Genomic DNA, 12,652 nt, shown 5'->3' with positions numbered 1-12,652 from the left:
GATCCCCTGTCAGCAGAAAATGACAAATATTTGCTTCCCGTGCAGCTGTAGCTTTCTAGCAGCTCTATCTGTTCTATGCAGCTGAGACCATGTCTAACCAGTTGTGGCTCCAAGTAGAGCAGAGATTCGACACTGATGAAAGCAGCCAGTGACAGTAGCTCAAAAGGTGCAGCAGCTCCTTTGCCAGCAGAAAATGCAGTAAGTCAGTCATCATATTGTTCATCTCGTTCTGAGATAGGGCACAATTACTTATCTTGCTGAATAACATTTGGAAATTTAATTGATCTCTGGAAATTATATGGGTCGCAGCTTAAATTTAAAGTCCCCAGATATCTAAATCACCCTTCGAAATTCTTTTAGCGAATTTAGACCCCAGAATGGGCTGAAACTAGTTTGCCGATCTCAGCCAGCACAAATGTAAACCTTCGCTTACTGTATCCATGACATGCAAAACTGTGAAAGTATATTCAACACACAGCCAACAGTGCAACAATCTGTCCCTGTGGTGTTTGCGTGCAGCCCTAGCGATTCAACTGGCCCCAGTCTCTGGTTCCCACTGCTCGGCCTTCGCTGCAGCTTTAAAGCTCACAGACATCCAGTCATGTCCAGGCCTGTCTGGACCAACAAAACTGGGACATCGCACAGCACCGTGTTGTGCTCAGGAACTATGACACAACATGGGGCTGATGCAGACGGACAGTGCAGCGATGACACATAGTGCAAGCAGGTGAACAAGGGAAAAACAGAGATACATGTAAGGAATAAGACAGGGAACAAGAAAAAGAAGGAAGACTTGAAAACAAAACAAATACAAGATCAAAAACCAAGACAATAGAAGAAGAAAAATACCTACCCTCAAGCTATAAATTTGCTAAGGTATCTAATGTTGCATTAAGGTATCAATTATTAAAGCCATCAAACTGACATAAAGGAGTAATGACACACACATTTACATTTCAGTGACACATGACTCATATATGATGACACATGCTCTCAAATGCAAAGGATGGAAAACTAGACATCTGAAAATTGAAGATTGAGCAAGACCTTTGTTGACCTGTTAGAGGTCTTATTAAAAACTACTTTTAATATAATGCAAACTAAACTACTATTATCAACAAATGCAGAACGCAAAATGCACCAAATGTAAAACACAACCTGTGTCCCAGGAAAGGCATTTTAAGTAAAATGTTTGTTGAAGATACTTTAAATGATATGTTATCAGTATGAAACCAGACTGACAAACTCCTTTAACTGACACATTTAGCATACAACGTATTATCTCAGCCAATTAATTCTTCATTTTAAATTATACCAATACTAAGCAGGTGAGGTAATACAACAGCCCTTTTAAGGCATAGTAGCATCTTCACCTCTGCCTTTTTTTCCTCTAGACACTGAGTTGAAAACATGAAAACTGGGCACAGAGAGCTACTCCAATTAATGATGCATTCCACACTAACTCCTGTCTGGCAACAGCCTACAGCAAGAAATGAACCACTCCAGAAGAAAACAGAAGTCTCTCAGGACCAAGTTAAGATGCCAGTGGACTGGCACAAAATCAGTTACAGCAACAGCGGAAATGAAGCTTACTAGCACTTGGCAGAACAGAAACAGAACTTCAGGAAAAGATGCATAAAGGCTATTTATCTTTACACAACACATAAACAAAAATCTGTATAAGATTTTGTTTTTTTAAATCAGGTGTGATTAAGAAATGTACAGAGCTGCACATTTTACAGCTGAAAAGTAGTTAACTACTAGAAACTATGATTTTCAATCGTTTCATTGGCGTTTTCCTACTTGAATTTGTTAGTTACTAAGTAATACAGTACATATGCCCATAAGAGTACATCAACAATGAGTCAATATGAGCGAGGCCGATTTATCTGTCAGATATACAAATATTTAAGAGTAGCAGTGAAAGGAACATTTGTGATTGAACTCTACAAGGCCATGTTCTGTGCTATAGGATTATACAGTTGTGCAATGAATATTAAAGAAAAACAAGTAAATAGATATGATGAAACATCAACATGATCTGTAAAACTCAGTGCTAGCTTGTAAAATACAATAATCCTATTTATCAAAATAAAAATGGCTTGAGAACAGGCACCAAAGAGTATTTGAAGAAACTCATAGTAAAAGCCATAAATTTATACCACAGTGATATAAAAATAACCACAAAACACTGGGAAAGTAAAGGAAAATCTGTTTAGTGTCTTGCTGCTGTGCAGAGAATTCAGGCAGACAGCTTTGGGGGAGAAATAACTGTGTGGTGTTAAATGTCAGATGTTGCAGCTCTACCAGACAACAGCAGTTCACTCAGAGCTCTGAGCCACCTGCAACTGACAGTCTCTGCCATCACCTAGTGGTTAAATACAGCCAAAGTGATCTCCACCTGCACTTGTAATGAAAGGCATCTCAAGCAGAAAGCCCGGTTGATCTCCAGCTCCTTTTTAAACACTGCAACACTGACGTTTTATTAAGTCTTTACACTATAATGAGACAAAAATTTCAAAAAACCTACAACACATTCGGCTGTTCAGAGTCATAAAAAAAAACAGACATTGAACTTCGGGCTCTACAATGTAAATGAGATAACCAACATATTCCAGTCAGGAGAATTTCCTTGTTAACACTTCATTTGCAGCTTGACCAAATACTTCTTGTCCCTTGACAACAGAAAATGTTTAAGATAAAAAATTAAAAAAAAAAAAAAAAAATTTAAATAATTGCATCTTGCTCTGTGTGACAAAATTATGCAAAAACACCACTGACAGTGAAATTGTCATCCTGACATTCACATGTACTGACACATGTCAGCACAGTTTATATTTCTAAATCTTCTTAAATGGCACAGAGTAAATAACAAAATATGTTTGCAGCAGAAGTCACTGTCGATGTATGGAAGAATCTTCTTGGGGAATTTAATTACAATAGGACAACATGACTTCCTTATAAAAAGTAAATGAAAATGCTTCATAAATTTTTCAAAATGAAGTCTCTCTTCTTGCTTTGGAAAACTGTAAGTGAAAAGTACTGAACTTACCAGGATCCTTAAGTCATGAGCTGACATTTCTTTAAGCTTCTCTGCTGTGACCACATTCATGTAGAGTTTTACAAAGAGGTCTGTCTAAACATCACAGAGCTTACACACGAAACACTGTAATATTGATGACACAATCGAAGGGACAGGTCTGATGTTTAAGTCATGCTCCCCGTCTGTGTGAGACACGAGGAGATCGACTGTTGTCCTACACTGTCACCACAACATTAACTTTGTCATGAAGCTTTTATTATAACACAACAGGAGACACCTATGTGTTTTTGTAAAACTAAAAAGGCTTCAAACAGGGGGCACATCACTTGGTCTGATTTCCCAACATACTGGGATGACCATGTTTTTGCTGTAGCCATAATAAAATAGAATTCATGCTGTTATGACCTAACATTTCCAGCAGAGACAGAAGTTTGGATTTGGAAATAATGCAGACATATTAACGTGGCCAGCAGTGTAAAATCATGGATCAGTCATTATATCCATCAGAAACACACAGATGTGTATGGGCAGGGAATTTGTCAATTCACTGATATGCTGTATAAACTGCAGCACAGATGACATGTCTTCTCTATAAAAGGTTGTTGCCTTCTTGGCACCAGTGAATCCTTTGATTTGTCTGTTTCATTTTTACCTTTCCTCATGCACCATGTAAGTAATCAGCAGCTAATTTTACAGGTTTTCATGCAGACTTTAATCATAAAAGGAGGTTTCCCCAAGAATCTGACAAGTCAAAAGAACAGGTACATTACAGGGTTGGATACCTAGATTTCTTTTCCTCCATTTCACCTGCTCTCAGTGCTCACTTCCTGCCCAGGTCCTTATCCAGGAGCCTATAAAAAGCAATTGATAATGCCTCTTCCTTCTCATTTTTTCCGCTTTTCTTGAGTCACTTATTTCTCACAAGTCTGTGAAGTGGGCGTCCTTGCTATTACGCAAGCCTGTGCTTCTCGCCTGCCGGGGTCTGGTGTCTATCAACCCATCTGCCACTTCTCCTTCAATGACAGCCCTTTCTCTCTTTACTCTTAGACTGGACTAAGCTTAATGCTTCTACAACAGACTTTAATATGGAACACTGAAAATACACCTGCTAGATTAAGCATTTATTTACAGGTTGAACAAGCAGTATCTCCCTGAATGCTTAATTGTACACCGGTTCCTGGGACAGCTTTAGTGGTGGTGGTTTTCTGAGGCTATAGAGAGGTGGTATGAACCAAATGAATAATTCAAAGTTCCTTTATGTGCAAAATAATCACCAAACTTACCTGTAAAGGAACATGGAGAATGTGTGACAAAGGCCTAAATGCCTTACTAAAAAGTGCTGTCAGTGTGCTAGTGGATGGAGACTGACCTTTGCTTTCATTACACTGTTCATGATGCTTCCCAGATCCTCCACATCAACCACTTTTTTATCATCTTGCAGTCCAGACTCATCTTCATCACTGCTGGATCCTATCAGATCTTCCTGAAACAAAAACCCCAAAAGTTAATTAAAGAAAGTTAGTAAAAAAGGTCAGGGATGTGGGAGGACGTGAAATGATTGTCCCCAGACAAGAGGTTTACATGTGTTTTAACCCATAACACTGTGTTTAAGCAGGGCAGCTCATATGGAACACATTTATTGCACATTATTACGTCCACTTAGGCTGTGAGGTTAATTAAGAAACGCATGAGGTTGACTAAGAGGTTTTAGATTTACCACAGTGTGTGCCCTGTGTTAAAGCTTTGATAAAAAGCATAACCACAACAGTGAGCAGTTAAATCACGATGGCTACAGTTCACAGCTACTTTTGGTTCTGGATGAATGTCACCTCTGCTGAGTGCACTGAGTGCTGCAGACAGAGGGGAAGAAGTCTCAGCTAGAGTTGGCTCTGAGGTGCCGCTACCATGACAACTGGTCATCTGTGTGTGGTGCGATGTGTATGAAAGCCATTTTGTGTGTGCGTGTGTACGTATAATATCTCTGGGCTTGTGGGTGTGGGTGAAAAAAAGTGTTATTTTTACATTGTGACATGACGGACAGCGCTGACAGAAATGACACATTGAATGCAAGTCATGCAGAACACTTTTCTAACACCATGCTCCGCTTGAAAATGCACAGCATTCGTGCCATTAAATAAGAACCTGATAAACAGAGATACACCCCTCTTCCTGAGACATTTGGAGTCCATATCTGATTTTAATCACAGCGTTAGAGAGCAACATGAGGCTGTTAGCCCAGGTATTCCACTTCAGACTGCTGTGATAAGAGCAGCTGGATATCTAAAGCACCTTTCTGAAGCGACATCATCATCATCATCATCATCATCATAAGCCACAGGACATTTCCCTATTTAGATATCAGCTACTTTTCAGCCTTTTTCTTCTTCTTGACCTTACAACAGAAAAACACATCTGGAGTCTAAGTAAATGCACTAGCATTTGTGCACTAGGCATGTGTAAGGTTACAACTATCTTCTGTATGAATTCTTGCTATAGTGCCTGGTGATTTTACTAGAGACTTCATGCTGTTCAAACACTGATAAACACTATTGTATGATATTTTGTGCTCCGTTGCTCCTGAGAAGCCACACAAATCTTGTCTATTGAAACAAGGATTTAAGTAACATATTTTAAAACATAATGGAAAGAACACAGCCTCAGAGGCACTTTTAAATGAGCAGTAAACACTTTATCAAAAATGTAGATGATTGTGTGTTTAGGAAGTGGTTAGAAAAGCAATTCAGACAGGTTCTTTGTCCAAGAACAAGCACAGACAGCTCAGTGACAAAGTATTTGGTTGTCATTCCTGTGACATGGAGACGTAAGAGGAAAGTAGCATAGGGTTACATAACTAACTAGGGTTACATCTGACATACTGTGATCGATTTTTCTGTTTTCGAACACAGACAGGCACACAGTAGATGCCGTACATGCACCTGTCACTTACAACACATAACAAATATGATTCATCAGGCCTGTGAAGCAACACTCCTGCATTTTATTTATGATCTTTTATCACTGTGTCCATGTTAAGTTGAGAATAAGTGTTCCAATAGATCACCATTATTCATCAGCTGAGATGTGATAAGCAATAGAAAACACACCAGGTCATCTTTATTGCAAGTCAGAGAGCTGATCCAGAAGCTGTTGCTTTCAGCTTTTAGTACAAGAACAGTTGAGCAGGAGAACAACTTTCCCAAGAAACAGGGCTGAACACTAATCATACAACCTGATAGAGAACTTTCTAACCACTAAATGAACCTGCTGCTCCAAAGGATAAGATGTTTACAGTTTGCCATTAAAAACACAACAGTCTATTACCTCAGAGCTGTTATTCTGTAGTGCTGCTCTCTCCTGCTCCTTCCTCTGTCCATCTTTCCGTTTGTCCTTACAGGAGCCTTCACTTTTACAGTTCCCACTGCATCTCTTCTTCTCACCCTTGGCCAGGGCCTGTAGACGCTTCAGGAACTTGGCCTTCCAGGCCTGGAAGTCTGCCTGGACGCTGCCATTTCGGCTCTTCACCACATTGCAGTCGCCCTCCCCCCTGGTCATGATGCGCATGCCACTCAGCATCCAAAGCCACTTGTCTACATTTTTCCCCACCTAGAGGAGGGAGAGCAGGTCATACTTAGCTTTTACCATAGTTCCTGAATGTTGACCAAGATGACATTTTGTTCAGATGCATGTGATGTTAAACTTGAACATAGGTTACTTTTTTCCACCGTTGAGCTACAGCTGTCAAACATGCAGCTCTGGATAATCTTCAACTCATTGTAATAAAACAAGAAGCATTTATGACCTAATAGACTTTAGTATGAAAACCATTTCTCACCGTGTTATAGTGGCCAATATAGACAGAGTTGCCAAGACCAAACACTGCGTATCTGAGGCCTTTGAGGTAAGTTTTCCCATATCGAAAGTCCGTAGATGCCTCTTCCAGCCACTTGCAGAACCACTCAGCACTCTCTGTGGGCTGCCCATCAGTGTACGTGGCCACAAGAAACACGCAGACGGACTTACCGGAGCACTGATCGGACACATAAACATAACAGGAAAGAAAACAAAAGACAGGGGCTAAATTTAGTAACAGCCTCTCAGTCGGAACAAAAAGAGAATACTGTCTTACTTCTAAGAATATTAAACAAAATTACTTATGGAAGTTATGACTAACTAATTATATGCAACTGATTCTGCCTACTTGCCTCCAGGACTAAAAAGGAGAGCAGAAAATGAATCTAGAAAAACAGACATGAACAGTCCTGTCCCAGACCAAACAAACCAGCAGGTCACAGTCAGTGCCCTGGAGGAGTGACTGGCTCCTGTGGTCATTTCTCTTGTGGAGGTTTTTTCAGCACTGAGAACTGTATCACCATCCTGTTGAATAAATAGATGTTTTCTCTCCTGCTGTGTACCAGCCAGGCATTCTCCTATTCAGGTCTCAGTGCACTACATGGTGCCTGAGCCCACAAAATAAGAAGGGAACACATAAAAATAGTCCATCTTTCTTCAGCTGAGCAGTGAAACACATTCATCCTCTGTGCCACTTGTCTGAAGAATCAAATCAGTGAGAACTGGAAGAAAAGCTGAACTGGAACATTTTGAAACGTGAGGTTTACTGAATTGTGTGTTTGAAAGTTTTAACTAAAACACCAGGTACTGAGTTTTATTCTTTGATTAATTCTGGTCTAATCAAGTTACCTCTAAGTACACAGTGTAATTACAGTTGCACAAATAAATGAATGCATTAAGTAGTCACTTGATTTATATGTCAAAATTAAAGGTTAGGTCTAAGGAGCAGCTCTACAATTAACAGTGGTTTAGGTTCTTGTTCAAGGACACAGTTTCCTAAACTGACAGTTGAAGTCTGTATGTCTCTAGAAACAGCTATGCTTTGTCCATCTTTCTGCTCTCTACATGCAGACAAAGCATCTGGCTAACCTCATCAGCAAGTTGATCATCTGGGTCGTAGTCTTTCATGTCGATCACCTGAGCTGGTATCCCCAGAGCCTCCACCTCCTCGGCCAGCTGCTTTGCAAAGCCCTGAACAGATGGAGAGCATCAGCTGGTGATTATCAGACATCTCTGAATGTTCAATGAAACATTTATGAGAACCTGAATTCATTAATCAATAATCACACTACTAATACTAATACTTACTATTAAGTGCAACATTTCTGTTTACAATTCTTCACATGTGGTTTTGGTTTACTAGATTGAAGAATCCTAAATGAAATCCCACAGATCCTGTAGTATTATCTTGTCTACATGTTACCATCACAAGGATTTGGTGACATTCTCACTTAACAGTATCTTTACCTTTGCTGTTCCAGTTTGTGAGCCATAGAAGATCTTCACATCCGACACGTTCACCACAGCGTCTCTGTCAGAGCTTTTGTTGTTCTTCACAGCTTTGGACACTGAAGGGCTGACGTCTTTGGAGAAGCTTTTCTAAAAGCACACAGACCAAGAAATGCAAGGACAAGCACATTAAAGTCCGAAAACACACACAACAGATACTACCAACAGTTTCACAAAAATCTGCACTTTTAAAAGACCACCAAGGCATTAAATATGTCCAAGAGAGCATAACTCACCTTCTTCCGTGCCATCTTCAGCGAGAACCAGAGCCCAAAGACAAGAGCAGCAGCTGAATACAGGTACAGCCTGTTGTGCCATATCGACATGAAAGCCCTCTCACTGGGACCGGGCTCATTCTGTGAGGCTGGAGGGAGAAAAGGCATCAAACCGGCTGTTTCACAAAACTAATAAGCTAAATAAAGGTTTGCTGACTAACAAGTGCAGCCAAACGAAGAGACTAATCCGACAGCAACACAACAACAGACTTAGAGCCCGGCCTCGGGTTATTTACAGCAAGTTGAAGGCTAGCAATACACGTCAGCTAACAACGTTAGCAACGTAAACAGAGCGTAAAATTCGTTTCCAGTTCCGCTAAAATACCGAACAAGCTCACCTTTAGTTTCCGAAGTAGACACACGACTTACGACAAGCAAAACAACTACGAAAAAACTCCGCATCGCTGCAAGTGGTTTACTAAAATCCATAGACCTCAGCACCTGGTACTTTGGGAAACCATGTTGGTTGGCCAGTGAGGATTCTGGGAAGTGTAGTACTCTATAGTGTTCCTGTTACGTGCCAAGCAGTCTATGAGGCATTCAAATTAGACGCGTGTTACGTAAAAAATATGTATTATATAAAAAACACATAACCAGCAGTGTTATTCCGCTAATATAACATGTTCTGTAGTCTCCGCACTTATTTACACCGCTGTCAACTACTTGGTTACTTAACAAACTTTAGATCCTCCGGAATCTACTGTGATATTGGGTCGTCAACAATAATTAACAACAGTATTAATGTTAAGTGTCGTTATTTATTTGTCATTTTTATATTTGTAAGGTAGAACTTACTGCCGCTCAGTGGTCAACAGTGTGTAACAACACCCACGTTGATACAACATTTTTAGGATTTCTACCTTAAGACTGGTGAACTACAGGTGTAGTCCGTTACCGCAGCCGCAGGAAGGGACAAAAACGCAGCACTGTTTTCCCACTATTATCGCTGTAACATGGACTTAATGCTACAAAAGTGTTCGTCCCGTAGACCGCCTGTTGCGCCCTCTTGTGGTGACAAAGAGAAAGTCCAACTTGTATTCCGTCAAAACTACGTCACTGCAGGTTTCCGGCGAATGCTTTCAAAATAAAAACGGAAACCTCATTGAGACGGTTTAGTTTACCTGCACAAAATAATATTTAGTGAACTACAATGCAGTCTTTTGTGAATGTTTCATGTACCTTCAGTGTCAGTCACATTTAGTGGAGGCCACATCGTAACGTAAGGGTAAAAAGATGCGAGATAATTAATGCACAGATCCCACCTTTAGTCTCTCTCCTGCCTCAGGTGTTACGGAGGTTCAGGTGTTTAGTCAGTTTACCTGTGTGAATAGTGTGTTTTCTTCCCCCCAGTGGTCACAGAGTAGAACTGCAGCATTGAATTAATAAATTTAGCTTCAATGCTAATATGACAGTAGCATTTCCGGTGAATACTTTCAAAATACGATGACCCAGCCGAAGAGAAAAGAAACGAATTAACATATATTTATTTATATCATTTCTGTATTTTGTGGTTACAGGTAGAAACTACACACGCATGCATCGGTGTGAATAATGCAAATACTAGGACATTAAAAAAAGGTATGTTACTCTAAAGGGACGGAACTGTTGTTTAACTTGTGTTTCACACAGGACGCCTATTGGGAACGGATTGGGTACGCATCGACGGCCAGACATCAACAGTGTAATAGTCTTGTCGGAGTTTTCTGTCTTATTTAATGCAAACATGTCTATATTCACGCCAACAAATCAAATCCGCCTTACAAATGTGGCCGTGGTGAGGATGAAAAAAGGAGGGAAGCGGTTTGAAATCGCCTGTTACAAGAATAAAGTTATGAGCTGGAGATCAGGAGCGTGAGTAATGTTAAATGTCAACACCCGCACCGTTTATTTAGCCCACTAAGTAGTTACTAAAGCAGCGGGTTTGTTTTCTATTAAAGTGAACAGATATTCACATTTTTACCTTTAAAGTGTGAAATGAAACCCATTACACTGCGTGTGAGGTGGCAAACCTTGTGTTTTCTTCCAGAGAGAAAGACCTGGATGAAGTCTTGCAGACACACTCTGTTTTCGTTAACGTTTCCAAGGGTCAGGTGGCAAAGAAGGACGACTTGACCAAAGCCTTTGGGACAGATGATCTTACAGAGATCTGCAAACAGGCAAGAAGCTGAATGTTTCCCTGCTTTTCTTCTGTACAGCCACAGTCACACAGTCATGCATCAGTCATTGTCACTGCCTGACCTTTGTCTCTACCAACAGATCTTGGCCAAAGGAGAGCTCCAAGTGTCCGACAAGGAAAGGCAGAGCCAGCTGGAGACGATGTTCAGGGACATAGCAGCCATCGTCGCAGATAAGTGTGTCAACCCCGAGACCAAGAGGCCGTACACAGTCAGCCTCATTGAGCGAGCGATGAAGGACATCCACTACTCTATCAAGGCCAACAAGAGCACCAAGCAGCAGGTGGGGTCTGTTTCCTCGTGGTTATGAACAGCACAAAGCAGTGGGCCCCTAGAGACTGTTTTCCATCTGCCTGCAGATAATTACTAAAACCCTGTGTCAAAGAAGTGGGAGCTCTTTATGCAGAAGAGATCAAGCTGTGGGAGTCTCTCTGTTTTATTTTCTTCCACTCTCTTCTGGTCTTCATTACCTGGGATGATGATTCTTTTTCAGTAATTTCTTCTTCTTGCAGGCTCTGGAAGTGATCCGGCAGCTGAAAGAGACCATGGAGATCCAGAGAGCCCACATGAGGCTGCGGTTGGTGCTGCCAGCCAAAGAGGCCAAGAGACTGAAGGAGAAGCTGAAACCACTCCTGCAGGTCGTGGAGAGTGAAGACTTTGACGAGGAGTTGGAAATGGTGAGAAATGTTTTAAAATGACGGTGTGTTCGTCAGTGTGTGCTGCGGTTGGTAATCACAGTCAGATAAATTCAAATTTAAAGTTGTTGACTGCTTTGTCAAGTCCTGGTTTTAAAGTGGTGATACCTCTGCATATCTTTGCCTCATGTTCTCTGTCTTAACTGTTGCCTTTGTTTCCTCGCGGTGTCTCCTTCCTCCTCCTCCTCCTCCTCCTCAGGTGTGTCTGGTGGATCCCGGCTGCTTCAGGGAGATCGATGAGCTGATCCGCTGTGAGACTAAAGGCCGTGGCTCTCTGGAGGTTCTCAGTCTGAAGGATGTGGAGGAGGGAGATGAGAAATTATAGTAACCCAACCAGCCTGGACTCAGCACCTTATCCACACTGACATGCTTCACTGCGGCACACAAACCCAGTTAAAAGACTATAATTATGATCAGATTCAGATTTTAGCCAGTCCTTTTTCCAGCTGCTCTATGTTTTGACAGAAAAATGCTTTGTCTCATTTGCACGCTGGGGGAATGTATTTTTAAAATACATTTGAGCGTTGATGCTTAAGCATGCGGGATATTAAATAGTTCTGTTGCCTGAGGTTTTTTATGCTGGTACGTGTGATTCATTAACAGGTTGTTTCTGCCTTCAGAAGGTCATGCTCACCAACCCTACTTTCTTTAACTTAGATTTTGTCACAATGATGCATTTGCTCTGTAGAAAACAAATATTTAACAAGCATTTTCTTTTGTGTATATCCAAAGATTTTCCTGAAATGCAGAGCTGATATGAAAACAAATAAAATTACAGCTTTACTGAACACTACAACTGATCTAATGCCACTTTAAAACCACAAGATACTGCATAATATTCAAACCAGTACACTGAAATAGCATCCCTCTCAGTTGTATACCTTATGACAAGGTTCTGTACGGAGAAATGTACACAATCTTGTACCATCATTTATATTCACAGTAAAGGCTGTAGTACAATATTGCTTTAGTAGTGTTTTTTACATAACTGTGTACTAATGTACTTTTGTTTTTATTTTAATTACCATTACAATTATAAAATAACAAGGTACGTCTGCAGAAAGGTGGTGACGAAGACCTTTGGTATCAAGTCACAATGAAATAAGT

General features: G+C 40.7%; 2 protein-coding genes across 2 annotated transcripts in view; one reads left to right on the top strand and one right to left on the bottom strand.

The window, feature by feature from the left end:
* The window catches only part of tyw1 (tRNA-yW synthesizing protein 1 homolog (S. cerevisiae)), a 48,807-nt gene extending 39,633 nt beyond the window's left edge, over positions 1-9,174 (bottom strand). The window contains exons 1-7 of the mRNA XM_026333755.1: positions 9,015-9,174; positions 8,638-8,765; positions 8,360-8,491; positions 7,982-8,083; positions 6,876-7,070; positions 6,365-6,646; positions 4,413-4,526 (exon numbers count right to left, since the gene is read on the bottom strand). Coding sequence (XP_026189540.1) covers positions 4,413-4,526; positions 6,365-6,646; positions 6,876-7,070; positions 7,982-8,083; positions 8,360-8,491; positions 8,638-8,765; positions 9,015-9,105 — 1,044 coding nt within the window. The 5' untranslated portion in view covers positions 9,106-9,174. The remainder of the gene's footprint in view (positions 1-4,412; positions 4,527-6,364; positions 6,647-6,875; positions 7,071-7,981; positions 8,084-8,359; positions 8,492-8,637; positions 8,766-9,014) is intronic.
* Positions 9,175-10,297: 1,123 nt separating this feature from the next.
* sbds (SBDS ribosome maturation factor) lies at positions 10,298-12,507 on the top strand. The gene is made up of 5 exons (XM_026299260.2): positions 10,298-10,527; positions 10,703-10,832; positions 10,933-11,133; positions 11,363-11,527; positions 11,745-12,507. Exons 1-5 carry the CDS (start codon positions 10,400-10,402, stop codon positions 11,868-11,870), a joined length of 750 nt encoding a protein of 249 aa, XP_026155045.1. The 5' UTR covers positions 10,298-10,399; the 3' UTR covers positions 11,871-12,507.
* The last annotated feature ends 145 nt before the right edge of the window (positions 12,508-12,652 follow it).

The sequence above is a fragment of the Mastacembelus armatus genome, chromosome 13 (assembly GCF_900324485.2).
Source record: "Mastacembelus armatus chromosome 13, fMasArm1.2, whole genome shotgun sequence".
Taxonomy (NCBI): Eukaryota; Metazoa; Chordata; class Actinopteri; order Synbranchiformes; family Mastacembelidae; genus Mastacembelus; species Mastacembelus armatus.
The sequence above is the reverse complement of the archived record's forward strand: the minus strand, read 5'-3'. Positions and strand labels throughout refer to the sequence as shown.